At 27.2% G+C, this 16,320-nt stretch overlaps 3 protein-coding genes across 3 annotated transcripts; 2 read left to right on the forward strand and 1 right to left on the reverse strand.

Annotated features, from left to right (window-relative positions):
- On the forward strand, window positions 1–1,715 carry OCT59_003177 (uncharacterized protein; the record flags this gene model as incomplete). Its single annotated transcript, XM_066145447.1, has 3 exons — window positions 1–275; window positions 355–1,046; window positions 1,129–1,715. 3 exons carry the CDS (start codon window positions 1–3, stop codon window positions 1,713–1,715), a joined length of 1,554 nt encoding a protein of 517 aa, XP_065996170.1.
- Window positions 1,716–2,591: 876 nt separating this feature from the next.
- Window positions 2,592–4,193, forward strand: OCT59_003178 (uncharacterized protein; the record flags this gene model as incomplete). The annotated part of the gene is made up of 3 exons (XM_025325786.2): window positions 2,592–2,884; window positions 2,969–3,645; window positions 3,723–4,193. The coding sequence occupies 3 exons, from the start codon at window positions 2,592–2,594 to the stop codon at window positions 3,875–3,877; spliced, it is 1,125 nt and encodes a 374-aa protein (XP_025179464.1). The 3' UTR covers window positions 3,878–4,193.
- A 2,048-nt stretch (window positions 4,194–6,241) lies between these two features.
- On the reverse strand, window positions 6,242–8,265 carry OCT59_003179 (uncharacterized protein; the record flags this gene model as incomplete). Its single annotated transcript, XM_025316867.2, has 8 exons — window positions 6,242–6,536; window positions 6,621–6,684; window positions 6,753–6,854; window positions 6,945–7,101; window positions 7,184–7,360; window positions 7,438–7,451; window positions 7,519–7,603; window positions 7,673–8,265. The coding sequence occupies 8 exons, from the start codon at window positions 8,263–8,265 to the stop codon at window positions 6,343–6,345; spliced, it is 1,386 nt and encodes a 461-aa protein (XP_025179463.1). The 3' UTR covers window positions 6,242–6,342.
- Window positions 8,266–16,320: the final 8,055 nt, after the last annotated feature.

A 16,320-nucleotide genomic window follows, 5' to 3' on the forward strand; every position in this document is an offset into this window, starting at 1 on the left:
ATGTCCATGGATATTGTGGATTTAAAACCTTCTTTATTAGAGGATTTAAAGAAACTTTACAAGAATCTTGAGAAAGATAATAACAATGATTATAATGTTACAATTAAAGTTGAACAAAAAAGTTTTAGAGCTCATTCAGTAATATTAAAACTTAGATCTGGATATTTTCGTAATCTAATAAATAATGAGATTAGAAGAATGGCGAATATGTTTAATAGAAGAATTACTTTAGAAATTTCTGATATAAATTCAGAAGTATTCGCATCATGTTTAAAGTGAGTCAATTTTTATCATTTTATTTAATAATCAAAAAATTTCGAAATTTTAAAATTAATTTTATTTTATTTTTATTAGATATATTTATACTGGGGAATTTTCATTACAAGAAGATAATGATTTTTTATTTGATTTATTCATCGCGGCCGAAACATTAAAACTTATTGATATGGTCGATTATCTTCAAAATTATTTTATTCAAAATAAAACTAAATGGATCGAAATTAATTTAATTCGAGTTTATCAAGTTTCTTTAAATAGTATAAGTTTCAATGAATTACAAGTTCATTGTAAACAAATTATTGACCGAGATCCTAAATTTATATTTCTTTCAGATTCATTTCCTACTTTAAAACGTTCAATTTTATTGGATTTAATTAAACGTAATGATGAATTTCTTACTGAAATTAAAATATGGCGTCATTTAACCAATTGGGTACATGAACAAGAACCTCCTATTAATAGAGACACTCAAAATTGGAGTCCATCTAATATAATCGATTTTGAAGAACGAATAAGAGATTTTATTCCACATATTAGATTTTTTACAATATCTTCAGATAATTATTATAGTTGTGTTCGTCCTTATAAAGATATATTACCACAGAAATTGGTGGAACAGTTAGAAAAATTTTATCTTGTGAAAGAGGCTACTCCACCTCCTAATGCGCTTCCACCTCGTACACCTCGTAGACTGAGAAGAAACATTTCAACTTATTCTACGCGGTCACCTACCGAACCTACTACTCCTACTGAACCGAGATTACAACGTATTATTTATTTCTTTTTCTTTTTTTTTTTTTCACGTATTAATTTCCGTCATAATTTTTAAAATTTTCCTTATTTTACTAGGAAGTCCAAGTCGTATTCTAGCAAAGGTTCCTATAGTTGTTAATCGACCTAGTATTCGTATAAAACCCATTTCTAGTATAATTAATATCCGGCAAATGAAACGTATATCACATTGGATTGATAGAGTTGAATCAGGAGATATTAATAGTGATTTCTTTTTATTAGCGAAGGGAACCTGGGATAGTATGACAAAAATAAAATTTCATAATTTATGTGATAATAAAGGTCCAACTCTAATTTTAGCAAGAATTGATAATACAAATGATATTATTGGTGGATATAATCCACATTCTTGGACTAGTTCAAATGAATGGATTGGATCAACTGAAAGTTTTATATTTTCATTCAAATCTGAAAGTAGGGAAGGAATTGATGATATTAATTTTAGTAGAATAAACAATCACAATCCGAATGCTGCAATTTTTGACGGTGATAGTAATTTTGATGTGACATTTGGTTCAGATTTATCATTATTTAGTGGAGAGTATAAACATGTTCATTATCAAAGAAGAATTATGAATTGTGGTACATTTACAATTAAAGAATTTGAAGTTTTTCAAATTAGAAGAAATATTAGGACGGCCTAAGTTTAACATTCGTTTAGTTATATTTCTAAATTCTAGAATTCGCGTATTTAATATTAATAATTTGTAAATTTAAGGGCGATTGCCAAAGTTATTATATAAATAAAAAAAAATCGTATATTTTTTGTATTTTATGTTCTACAAATCCGTTAAATCCATGGAAAAACATGCTAAGTTTATGTGGAAGGTGTACTCCTGAAGATTAGACCTGATTTGGATTAGTGGTCGATGATTTGAAAACGCGAATGAAGTCACTATTTATGAATTTTGTTAATATAAATACAAAAGAGGTAAAAAACAGCATTAATGGTAGGTTCTGAGGCGAAATTTGTTTTCTAATCTAAAAATTAAAACAAGTGCGTGATAAAGTTTTCGTGCGTGATGAATTTATAAGTTTTAAAACTAAATTGGCTGGAACGCTTATCTTTATTAAATTACTTTCAAGAAACCCAAATAACATTTTAAATGACAGAAGCAAAAACTCAAAATTTAGCTTTGAGACGGCACATAACGAAGCATATAAAAAAATCACACGGTAAAAATGATGGGCATCTCTTAGAACATGTGTCAGTTACGTCACATACTATACAATATGTTATATATATTTCTATTCTTTCTATTCTTGATTATATTGCATGAGCTTTTAATACAAAATCAGACATTTCATTATCTTTCATGAATCCGGAATAATAATAAAAATATGCCGTAACACGAATAATAGTATAAATATAGTGAAAAAATGAATGTTAATGCTTTCTTTTTCCTGGTCAATTTTTTTTTTCTGAAATTTTTTTTCTAGCCAATTTTTTTCTAAAAAAAAAATATCGTTTGTTTCAAACTTTCTATTATCTATTATTAGTTTTTTTTATTTATAAAAAAATGTCTGATGATATTGTGGATATTGTGGATATTATAGATTTAAAACCTTCTTTATTAAGGGATTTAAAGAACCTTTACAAGAATCTTGAGAAGGATAATAATAATGATTATAACGTTATAATTAAAGTTGACCAAAAAAATTTTAAAGCTCATTCAGTAATATTAAAACTTAGATCTGAATATTTTCATAATCTTATAAATAATGAACTCGCTAAAAAAATGGTGAAGTTTAGTAAAAAATTGACTTTAGAAGTTTCTGATATTAATTCAAACGTATTCGCATCATGCCTAAAGTGAGTTAATTATAATGATCATTTGTTTGTTTCAATGATTTCGAAATTAAAAATTAAGATTTATTTATTTATTTTTCTTATTAGATATATTTATACTGGGAAGTTTTCATTACAAGAAGATGATGATGTCATGTTTGATTTATTCATCGCCGCCGATAATTTAAAACTTATTGATATGGTCGATTATCTTCAAAAATTTTTTATTGAAAACAAATCTTATTGGATCGAAAACAATTTAATTGGAGTATATCAAACTACTTTAAACCATGAAAGTCGTAAAAAATTACAAACTTATTGTGAAGGAATTATTGAAAAAGATCCAGAATTAATATTTATATCAGATTTATTTCATACTTTAAAAAAGACAATTTTATTAAATTTAATTAAACGTGATGATATATCACTTCCAGAATTTGAAATATGGTATTATTTAGTTACATGGGTACATGAACAAGAACCTCCTATTGATAGAGATCTTCAAAAGTGGGATTCATCTGATACAATTAAATTTAAAGAACGAATAGGAGATTTTGTTCCATATATTAGATTTTTTGCAATAACTTCAGAGGATTATTATATTTGTGTTCGCCCTTACAAAGATGTATTACCAGAAAAATTAGTGGAACAGTTAGAAGAATATTATCTTACGAAAAAGACTTCACCACCTCCTGATGCACTTCCACCTCGTGAAATGAAAGAAAAAAATCCAAATTGGCTCAAGCGACGTCATAGTATGGGAAAACAGCCACCTGGATTACAACGTATTATTTCTTTTCTCTTTTTTTTACGTCTTAATTTCTTTAATAATTAACTTTTAATTTTTTCCTTATTTTACTAGGAAAGAATACTCTAGCAAAGCCTCCTGTAGTTGTTCAACCTCGTATAAGAACCGTTTCTAAGATAATCAATAATCAGAAAATCAAACGTATATCACGTTGGATTGACGGAAATGAATCAAATGAATTAGGAGACAGCAATAATAATCACGACTAAAAGTTTTATATTTTCATTCAAACCTGATGGAAATATTGATGATAAATATTCTTGGTAGAATAAAAAATCCAGACTTTGCCATAGTAGTTTTGATGTGGGATTTAGTTAAGATTTATTATTATTTATCAGAGAGTATAAGTATAACATTTATGATAAAAGAATTATGAATGATGATAGATTTAAAATTAAAGATTATGAAATTTTTCAAGTTGAGAGAAAAGAATAATTCTTATATATCCATACAGTATATACGATTATGTATAAATATGTATAATATAATTGTTTTATCACAAATAAAATATTTATTAATGTATATAAAAAAAACTTGTAAATTTGGGGATACTTCCGTTTTTATATCACGTGATACATTTAGTTTATAATTCTTAATTCTGACCAGACTTATACATAATTCGGCAATTTCTTTCGCGTGGTTACACCTTAAGTTAGGCGAGACGACTCCCATATGGTGGGGTCGGAATATAACTTGTTTAGGTTTAGTTTAGTCCTGTATTTGTAATACTAGTCCAATCCCTGTTCTTGTCTATATTATAAAATAAGAAAACATAATTCTAGCCAGATTTATGTAGCTGATAATCAAATGAAAGTAATTTTGACCAGATTTACACAGGGTAAAGCGCCAAAATATTCAGTTTTAAAGTAAACTATATTGAACATTTTACGGAAAATTAAAAACGTAGTTTATTTAAAGTTTAATCTGTTTTATTATTGTATAATTAATTACATTTTTTTTTTTGATTGGGTAATAGTAATTTGAATTCATCAAATTTAGTTGTTGGAACTTGGAACCAAGTTGTATGTCCTTACTGTATTAATGCAATTTTTGAAATATAAAACAATTTCTATTTTTATTTTTAAATACCAATTATTAGATACCTAGAAACTGTATTAGCTATATAATTTGACAATATCCTTACAAGTTATGTTCAGGATGATAATGTATGCAATTTCCCGAAGAGTATCTATTATTTTGCGATTTTTCTTGACCATTAGGAATGGTCATGGCTCTTTTTCTCGTTCAGTTAAATCGTTGTTCACTTCAAAGGATTTTTCAGCAAGAATTTCTACCAACTTGCTGTTGTTGTTTTTGAAATTCTACATGTGCTTGACTAACCGAAAGTTCCTCCATTTTAATAAGGTTCCTAGTTCAATTGAATCGATATATATATGTATAACGAATCATTACTGTGGTGAAAGAGAGAATTTATTATTGTTACTCAATTGTGTACTCTTTTATGAACATAATTGTCTTCAAACTATCGTATGACATTAGTTATTTACTTCTAAAAGTTTTTTTTTGTTTTAGATTATCAAATTCCATGTGAAGATAAAATCACTCATAAAAAATGCCAAAGCGTTATTGCATAGCAATCAATACCGCGTGCAAATACTGAAGCTTTTCTCTTCATAATTTCTGAAAAAGAGGTAACAATACAAAGATGGAATATATAAATATTAGGTTGCTGATTTGTTACTAAATTTAAATCTGAAAAGTTTAATCAGATATAATAAACGTCATAATTGAAAAAGCGGAATTTGTTCATATGTAGTTATGTACAATTTAAATATATTTATTGCTTGTAAAAGATACAGCCAAACTCGACCCATATAAAAATCATTGAAAAATATCGTTATATTAAATCATACTGATATTATATGTTCTCTCATATAGTGAGGAAGTAAAATTTTATCGTTATATCGAGTTTTAAGTCTGACTGTATATCTTGATTACGGCTGAAATTCATTCATTTATATTAAGACATTCTACTATTCCAGCTTTTTTTAAAAAAAAAAATCTCAAATTCTATAGAAAATTTCGAAATTTTCTAAAAAACTATCCTTTATGACAATCAAGTTCGCGCCTAACAAGTTTTGCAGATATGATAAGCGTTAATGAGTTCAGTTATGACTGTAAAGATGGCGCCGCAACTAGGCCTTACTAATCGCAACGCAATAGGGTGTCCAGGATGATTTTTTCACGATTTTGGTCATTTTTTCACGCCAAAATCGCGATCGCAATAAAATTTGATTGGATAATTTAGAGATGTGATCATAATTTCAATGATTAGAATTATGATAAAGTTAGTTTTGGCTGAAATTACCGTCAATTCGCGATTTTTCACGATTTTCATCGCGACAACCCATCCTGGACACCCTAAACCGCAACTCTAAGTTTTATTATATAGACAGTTGAGGCGTCAACCTTAGTTATGAGTAAAATTTTCGCGACTATAACCGATTCCAGTTATCTTTCACAACTTTATTTTCAGCGGAAGTACTCATTTGAAATTTTTCTTAATAAAACTTTTTTTTTTCGCAAAAATAGATCCCGAAAAAAATATATTTGTCAATTTTACAAAATCATAAAATATAATTTCATTTATTTCAGATTTTTTTAAAGAAAAAAATTCTTATACCAATTTGTAAATATCTCATATTATTTTTTTTCATTTAGAAAGTAATAAACTAGCAGTTGAATAAGGTACATTACAAACCCATGTATTTTCATTCTTACCTTTACCAATTATAATTCCATTTTCACTTGTAGCCCCGAAAATATTTTTATTATTATTTAACCTTAATAAAGATGTTGAATCCATAGTGTCTTGGTCTGTCATTGTTAATATAATTTGTGTTTCATCTATTATTAATAAATAAATGAATTTATTTAATAATAAAATCGTATTTTAAATATTTTTAAGGATTTTTTAAAAAATTATTTTACCATTTTGATCTTTTAATTTATTTTGTAGTAAGATTGTATCAGGTTCGTTTTTTTTATAAAATAACTGAAATAAATAAAGATTTATTAATATTTGTTCAATATATATATATATCTTATTATAAGATTGTTTACCTTGACGAATTGACCTTCCTTAAGATCCATCATAGTATCAACGGCCAAATTTCCTTTTACAGGATCTCCACTTGATATTTTATAAACTATTAAAGTAGATTCCTATAATTATAAAAAAAAATATATAATATAAATTCTTATTTTTTTTGCGTAATATAAACAATAGATACATAATAAAAATGAATAAATTACATCCAATTGATTCTCTTTATTATCGGAATTATATAATCCGATATATAATTCAGTTTCTTTTGACAAAAAATTTTTATCATCAACGAATTGTAATTTATCAAGAAGCAATTTAGTTGGATTTGTTCCATCAAGTTTCAGGATTATATTTCCACGACAACTTGAATAAAAAAATATATATACATATATTTTAGGTAAAAAAAAAATGATTTAAAAAATTCTTAATTCTAAAATAAAAATACCTTGTAATTTTTAATGGATCTCCGATGGTACTTAATGAAGGATGTTCAATTTGAAATTGATTTTTGAATTCATTTGGTGATTCAGCTGTTAATGCTACTCCTATTGTACCTCTAGAAAATATATTATTATTATGAAATAAACTAAAAGGTTGACCTGTTAAGAAAGGAGTTGATGTCCTAATATTTATTATATTAAAAATAATTTATTAGTTTTGTAAAAAGTATATTATGATTTTTTAAAGAAATTTAATTACCCAATTATTCCAATCTAACTTGACAAAAAAAAATTGTTAGTAAGGTAATATAAACTAATAAGATTAGAAAAAAGGACAAACCTTTTTACTTGTAGGAAAATGATGATCCAAACTTTCCAAGAATTGATATGGCTCGGAATCAGAAACCAAGAAAATCAAGTCCGGGCTAAATAATTAAAATTCATTTTAATGAAAAATATTTATTTAAAAAAATAAAAAAATAAAATAAAATTACTTTATATTCTTATTTTTTAAAATTTTTAATTCTTCAGGTAAATCAAATTCATTAGGAACACTTGAAATAGATTTAAATTTATTAATATCAAATAAATCAAATGATTCATTATCATTTTTAATATCATCAAGACTTTTCCATCTACCAACAGAATTTGATTTAAATTGATGTTTTGGTCCTTTAATATTTGTACAAAATCCACTAAAATTTTTCCAATTTCCCAATAATAGTGAAATACCATGTCCATTATTATTTTTGGTATTATTATTATTATTATTATTATAAATTTTATCAACAACGCATCCTCCTAAAAATTTTGGTTTAAATTTTGAATAAAGATATTGAGGAATAATTTCAATATCTTTTAATTCATAAGTTCTTGATACAAATACTAAACAAACATCATATTCTTTAGGTGAAGATTCGCTAAGAGTATCAATTGCTTCTTTAATTGAAATGTGACTTGCACTTAAAGTTGTCAATAATTTTTTAGAATCATTAAATGAATTAAATGACTGTTTTTTAAAATTTGTTAATAAAGGATTAAAATTGGATGATCTATTTAAATTGCGAATTAAATTTAATAAAGTCATTGGTAAAAAAAATTGAGAAAGATGATTGATAGTAAAAAAAAAAAAATTTTTTTTTTTAGTAAACATTTTTGTAAATGTTTCTCGCCGATCACCGATTATACCTGAGTTCTAACAAGTTTAATTTCGTATTGGGTAAATTATTATTATTTACCGAAATTACCAAAATTTTAAATAATTTAAAAAAAATTTCAGTTTCTTATACAATCTGATTTTCTATAATTACATAGTATTTTTTTCTCTTTGTCACAATTAACATTTTTCGTTTAAAATTTTATTGGTAATTATAATAGTTATGTGCGTGATAAGTAACAATTCGGATATTATCGCTATGAAGAACCATATGCTTGTAATGTTTTTTTCTGTTTTTTCATAATTAATAAAGTTACATGCATACATATTTATAATTTAATTTTAGTTGGGTTCCGCTCAAATGATTATCCGGGATATTGCACGAAAATGGAAATTATATTCAAAAAAGACAGCGAACAAAAAAAAACATTAATAATTAACGTATACATGCCATGTGATGATGCGTTAAAAGACAAGAAATCAAAAAAAGGATAAAAAGCGCTTTATATAATAGTAATGGGAGTTTAACGAGCCAGATAATAATAAGAAAAAAGAAAATAAATTCATTCAAATGCTATTAAAACACAAGTTGATTGATATTCATATAACTTTAGTGGGGACTAATAGGGTAAGAAATACTTGGAGTAATGGTAATACATCATAGAAATTTTGGATAAAATCGTACAAAGTTAAAGCTGACGATAGACTAAAACCAAAATAAAAAGTGTTAATCTATTTAAATAACTAAAATAGAAAATAGTTTTCCTATATTTGTTTGCGTACAAAATTTCACTTAGGATAAAGAGAGGTATATAATTTATTCCTACACTAGAATAGATAGTCCTTTACCAACAACAAAGATAGAACACCCAAATAGAGGGCCTGGAGTGGTTACCAGACAATCATACCCAGTAATTCTCTTGTTCAAAAATTTGTACCCTTGACAACAAGTTATTCTACCTTTGCAAAGTAAAAGAAACACACCCTTTCATTCAAAGAATCAGACTAATCTGGAACAATATTTTTCATTTCATCTAAAAGAAAGAAACCCAAGCATTACTAAGATTCCACCAATTCACTTGAGATGTGGTTAATGAAGAAAAATTAATTCTCTGTGACGCAGACGGAAATGGTTTTGTGATCCTGTAAATAAGAAATAAGAATGCCACGACCAGCTCTAAGCCTCTAACATTAACATCAATAGCAGAAATTATATGAAATAGAATGTTAGTTAGAAGAAAGACGGATGCTACTGTAGTTAAAATATTTTATAGAGTCAAAAGCAAGACAGAGTATTTATAGTAAAAATCACAAGTCACTTCTAAAGTAGATAGCGTAGGGAAAGGTATTCAACGATAGAATACCATCATAAATATACCTATATTACTTAATTACTTATGTACTCTAAAGTTAAATGCATCGTAAATATGGAGAACGGTAACAAAATATTCATGTGAGCATGAAATATTTTTACGTTAGTATCTTCACCAACTACAATAGTTATATCATAATATTTAATAATTCAATGTAATGTGACTTTATTTCGAACAGGCATTTTATTAAAAGATATTAGTTTTATACTCATACAGATTTAGATTTACTAAGCATAATGAGTATAATCAAGTTAACGATAGTAGCCTAGTACAGCCTAAAAAAAAGAATTTTTTTTTTTTAATAAAAGATTATCAAATGATCAATCGGTAAATCATATGACCGATACCATTATTGGTAAGTAAATAATCTTTTTCAAGTATGGTAAGTATGGTACTTGCGATATTTAGCTAGAAAGCATCAAAAAATGGAACATTACTATCTGCTATGACTCAGAGCAATTTTGAGGTAGATGAAGGATCTTGATGACCAATGAAGGATTAAGTATTTGTAAAGCAAAAAGTTTGAAAAATCTAGGTAATAATACAATTTTAGAATCATTGAATGCTTTTCAGTTAGGTGTAATCGTATCACCATCAGTTTTTAAACTTTTTACTTTTTTTATTTTTTATTTATTTATGAGTGGTTGCTTAAGCAACTGTACTTTAGTTACTTCACTAGTGAAGAATTACAATTTTTTTTCATAGAATTTTATTTTTTCTTAGTGATAGATATAAAGAAATATAATCAATCAACTCAAAACAATGAAGAAAGCACACAAAGGTATTACTATAAGTATCGCCAATATTTTTTCTCAGCAAAGATTCAAATATGTTTAATGTTCCAACCACGATCAAAGCTAGAATTCTCAAGGAACATAACAAATATATCACCAGTTCTTTCACCAGTACTTATACGTAACTAGTGACACTGGTGACAGCTAATAACAAAAAAATCATCCTAGTTCCTGAACGAATTTTTCATTTCAAAAATTCAGTATACTCGTTGATTTAACCATAAATGAGTCTCAGATATTTATTTATTTATTTTATGTAAAGCAGGAGAATTACAATGAAAGTCACTACACAATTCTGACGAATAAACATAAGCGGACACCATTATAAAACTTCGTCCAAACCATGGTGCGAAACCAAGGGAGCGGACCCTCACTTGATTAGTCCCACCTATCCTGGATCCCGACCGATAAACACACCAAAAAACTTATAAAAACTCCTAAAAGAAAAAGAAAATTAAAAAATAATAAATCGGTGGGAAGTGATAGCTAATCTTTTAGAAGTACAATATACAAGTGGTAGATGACTATACATAAAAGGGTACGTGTCTATAATCTATAGAGCGACTACTAGTATAATTGGAGATGCTAGTCCACTATGTAGAAAGTTAGAAGAGGAAAAAAGAATAAATAAAAGATCTGTACTATTTTTATCATTTCTGTAGTCGAAATACGGGTTGCAGTAAACGAATGCTGTTCTGGAGCGTTGCGTTTGGCGAAAAGTCCGCGATGAGTTTGAACGATTAAGGCCTGTAGTCTTTGAAATGTTGTTTATATTATTCGTCTTTTTCCAGTCCTTCCATCTGACGGATCGAGTTTTCCACAATTTGGTTTAATAAAGGTAATAAAATGCTTGAAATACTTTTGTGCGTATTGAAGTGAGCTGTGAAGATACTAAATAGGTCGTGAGTTACATATAATCTCATTAGTAGGATAGCTTCCATTGTTATAGGCTGTTGTTCGAAGGCCCATTTAAATGTTTTTGAATGTTTGATAGTATCTGGAACGCAGATAGAAAGTTTATCAGCTTCTCTCTGAAGGGTCGCTTGTAGAATCCAAGCGAGGTGAAGGAACGCGTCTTTAGTAGTTGAGTAGAGTACTGGACATCGCCAAAAGTGATTGCTGATTTCAGTTTCATTATCACATAGTAGTCATTTAGTACAGTCTAGTATTATCTTGGGAAAGTTGCGGTTTAGTATATCTAACGTTGGTAAAGTATTGGTCGAAGTTTTAATTTGCCAGGTCGTAATAAATGAGTCTCAGATATACAGTAATAGAAATATATCGCATGCTCCATAGCGGTATCACGTGACTGACACTGTAAAGCGCCATTATTCCATATTTTCTGTCAGAAATTTGAGACACTATATCTCGTCATCCAGCTACCCAATTCTTAGCACTGGAAAGAACTCGTTAGTCGTTACTAAAAACCATAAATCCAATCACGATATTCCGCCCAAAAAGATCAGGCCAAAATTTCACTGCGCCTTCCAGTACAACTTGATAGTAGATATATTGTACCCAAATAGATTATAATGTCCAGGTTCATTATAGTATAGAATATGTTATTTACAGTATTTTAAACGCGCAAAACCAAAATTTTTGTGTCTGTAACACACTTCGGTGAATTAGAATGTTTACTAATCGCATTGTACTGTGCTATCTTGGTAGAAAAATTAGTTTTTATTAAGAGAAATGATTAATTTTAACTACATATTAAATAAATAAACCAACTGAAAAAAGGTTAGTGGACAGACATGCACATGCATTTCATTGGAAACAATAAAGATATACCGCTGATTTTTTTTTTGAATTTTATCAAAGCTCTTGTTTCAAGTTAGCATGTTTTAAAAACAAAGACTACTTATTTGAATTTCGTTATTAGTGCTTGGTGCAACTAGCTGAAATTAAAACTCGAAATGTTAACACGGTTTCAACGTGAAAACAAATTTTTTTTTGGTGTAAGGGAATAGAATAAATTTGTATTAAATAGACACATTTCGATAACTATAATCAATAAGAGAAGAGATTTTTCTTTTATGATATTTCATAAATAACACCCGATAATTTATTTAATACATTTAAAAAGAAACGAATCAAACTTAATAACGGAACAACGGAACCGAACGGATGATACTTAGATTATATTCAATCAATAAAGTCACGCCATTATTTGAATCTTCCTATGATCCTATGTTGAATGCTTATGAGAAACATCTCTCCATAATAAAGAATTTCACCGAAAATGCTCATTAAATCACATTGGCGATTTACTTCCAGTAGCGCAAAATTAAATGCACTCATTTAAAACGTGGCACTGCTCGGCAAATCAGAACACTTTTTTCTGAGCAATTTTAAAATACTATTATTTGATAACCATTATTACTATATCAAATAATATTATAATAATTAAAAATAAACAATTAAACATAATACCTGTTGCACTGCAAAATAAATAATACCAAATTCAAAATAATATTGATGATGTAAGTTGTTATGATGTAATGTTTTTGATTGAAATTTTGCTTATGCGAAAGATTATCGGACATATTAGGAACAAAAGATTTTTCATTTATACTTAAGTATGTAAATGCCACAAAATATTTGTTGATTGTACTTCGGCTTCGCCCAATTATGCTTCGCCATCAAACTTCGCCATAAAATATGCTTCGCCATAATCAATTATGAAGTTATACTTCGCCATCAAACTTATGAAAAAACATTTGAGGCGCAGGGTAATAATAAAAAGGAGCCCAATTTTGATTTTTGCAACTTTTTTTTATTCCCTTTTTTACTTAATTTTTAGATATATCTCATTAAAATATTTTTTTTATTCCTGCAATTTCAGTTGCATAAAATAATAAATAGACAAATCTAAAATGAAAATTAACAATTAGCAATCCAAAATTATTCATTTCACAAAGAGAACTAATGTTTTCATGCATGTAGGCATAATTAATTTAAAAGACATCATGAACATGATTATTTATTGCTTTTCAGTGTATTATACTTGAAAAATTTTATACAAATGAAGTTATACTCTACATTTTCAAATTACAAATTAAATAGAATAAATTAACTAAGACATCCACACCTACTGATTTACTGGGGCATTAATTTCAAATATATATTTTATACTGTTAAAATTATTTAAAAATGATTATCAACGAAACTCAGTTGCTCGTCATTCTGCCACTTCACAAAAGAAATCAAAAGCTCGTTTCCAAGCATTGAAGGCTCTTCAAAAGTCAAAGATACACCGTATCATACGCAAGGTTTCTGAAATGCTCTTGGATGGAGATGAGATCTTTTTATTAAATTATAGAGTTAGATTTTCTGCCATAATATAGTATATAGTAAATGAAAGAAAACTATTTTGATCTCAAAGCTAAAAAAACATAATAATTTATTGGATGTATGATGGTTTGTTTATACACATTTGGTCAACAATCCTCCATTACTACGGCTTGAGATTGAAGGCATCCCCATAAACGAATTATTCCATACATCAGGTTACATGGTTAAAGCTTTTCTTACACTCTATCCATATGGTAAAGCTGTGAAAAACAAATGTTAATAATCTTTTAAGAAGACATACAAATTATTTTGAATATCATTTCGGATTTCTAGTGATAGCAAACATACCTAGATAGATAATTTGTATCAAGAGTAAATGATCCAAAATATGATCACCTCTCAAGAAAAACTTGCTGCTACAAGAACTTCAACTATCAAGAAAATAACTTGACAGCTGTAGATTGTCTTCCAGATGGATTGATAGATTTAATTTCTGTTCAAAAGTTAAAGTCTTAGAATTGCGCAAAGAGAAGGCAGCAGTTAATCCTGAAACTGCAGCTCTCACTTATATACATACTAGTTAAGGACTATCTTTCCATTCAAATCACAAGAGTCTCAAATGAGCAAGATTTAACTTAGGCATTTAGCATAGGCAAACCAGATTACTTGAAAGCAATTTTCAAAAATATGATTAATAAATCTGTATGATTATATTTGTAGCAATGGATAGCCAGAACTACTCACTGCCAGAAATGATTCTTATATAAATCCACACAATAGATTGCAGCTACAAGGATGGAGAGCAAATGTGGATTTAAAGCCTATTCTTAGTAGGAATTGATCAAGGAGAAATAATTTCTCCTTCTCTACTTTAGTATATATACTACGATCCATTATTAGTATATTACAAATTAACAAGAAGAAGAATAGATTTTAGATATACATATATACAACAATTGAAGACCTAAATAATAATAATAATTAAATTCATTTAAAATTTATTAAATTTTATTATAATATATAATTTCTTAAATTTCTTAAAAATTTCTCCTCATTCCGTATGAATATTAGTGAATAACGTTAATGAAGAGGATTATGACGGCGACAACAAAGTTTGGGATGGTGATGAAGTTGACTCTGATGATGATTACTGTCCTTTTTTCTATGAAGATAATCTACAAAGGCAAAAACGAAAAAGTTATATCACTGCGTTTACTATAGATTTAACAAAGATAATATCTATGCAAATTTTATAGATTTATTTAGAAATTATTTCAAATGATTATTATTTTAATTAGACTCAAAACTACCAATAAAAGGTAAAAGCTCATTGGCCAATAATGCAAAGTTTAGACAACCTAGAATTATTATATAGTGAATTTACAGATTGAAAAATTATCAAAACAGAAAGCTAATAGCTATTTATGTTACAAAACCTGCTTGAAACTTGAATGGTTTGATGACACAAATCTTAAATTTTATAAGAAATCGACCTTTTTATAAAATATAGAAATAGTACAAACTAAATATAGTAAAAAAAATAGTTGTTATTGAAAATACAATTAATAATACTCTAAAAATTGCATATACGATTTGAGAAATTATTTAGAATTAGTTTCCAGACAAGTAATGTATAGTAATTTACAATATTATACATTATGATGAGAGTTGTTCATATTAAAATGAGCAGCAAAAAACTGCCAACCATTATTAGAAAGGCCAACTGTACACAAACATCTATAATACATATTAGACTTTTGTAATAAGGTCTAATTTTTTCTCAACTATCTTTATCACCAAGAAGTGATCTGAAAGTGATATTACAGAATAAGCATAAGATTAAGAAACTTTAAACTGTCTATTTAAAGTTCCAAAAGATAAAGAGCAGCTGATTATAAATGCTAGTAATAATGCTGTTTAAACATATTGGACTCATATTCACAATGATTCCAACCATGAATCACCAAAATTTACTGCTAAAGACATGTGATTCAAAGACGCAAAAGAAAATTTAAAAAATAGTAGTAGATATAGAAAACCTTAATTACATATTAATTATAAGTCATACCAATGCTACAGTATAATGGTATGAGAGAATCATTGAAAAATAAGAATATTTTATTTTTATAATAGCGGAATAACATATGACTTCTGGAAAAATTGTAAAGAACTAACGAGAGATATTATTAGAAATGTTTAATGAAAGTATTTTAAAGGAAGACGTAACATAAATAATATAGTAAAAGTAGTGCAATAGAAAAAGAAGAATTATATAAAATAATAGAAAAAGCTGGTAATGAAGTATTAAAACTGAAAAATTACAAAAAATGGAAGCTCAAGAATATTTTGAACAGTAATGTTTGAAATAATATTAAAAATATTAAAAATCAATTTATCAAATGATGAATGGAGCATTTTTTGATTAATTTTTAGACTTATAATATTTTAATTCAATTGAATGAACCTAACTTACAAAATGCTAGTGAATAGATCAAAAAAATTAACTTTCAAAAACAGTCATCTTT

Source organism: Rhizophagus irregularis, chromosome 11 (assembly GCF_026210795.1).
Source record: "Rhizophagus irregularis chromosome 11, complete sequence".
Lineage (NCBI taxonomy): Eukaryota > Fungi > Glomeromycota > Glomeromycetes > Glomerales > Glomeraceae > Rhizophagus > Rhizophagus irregularis.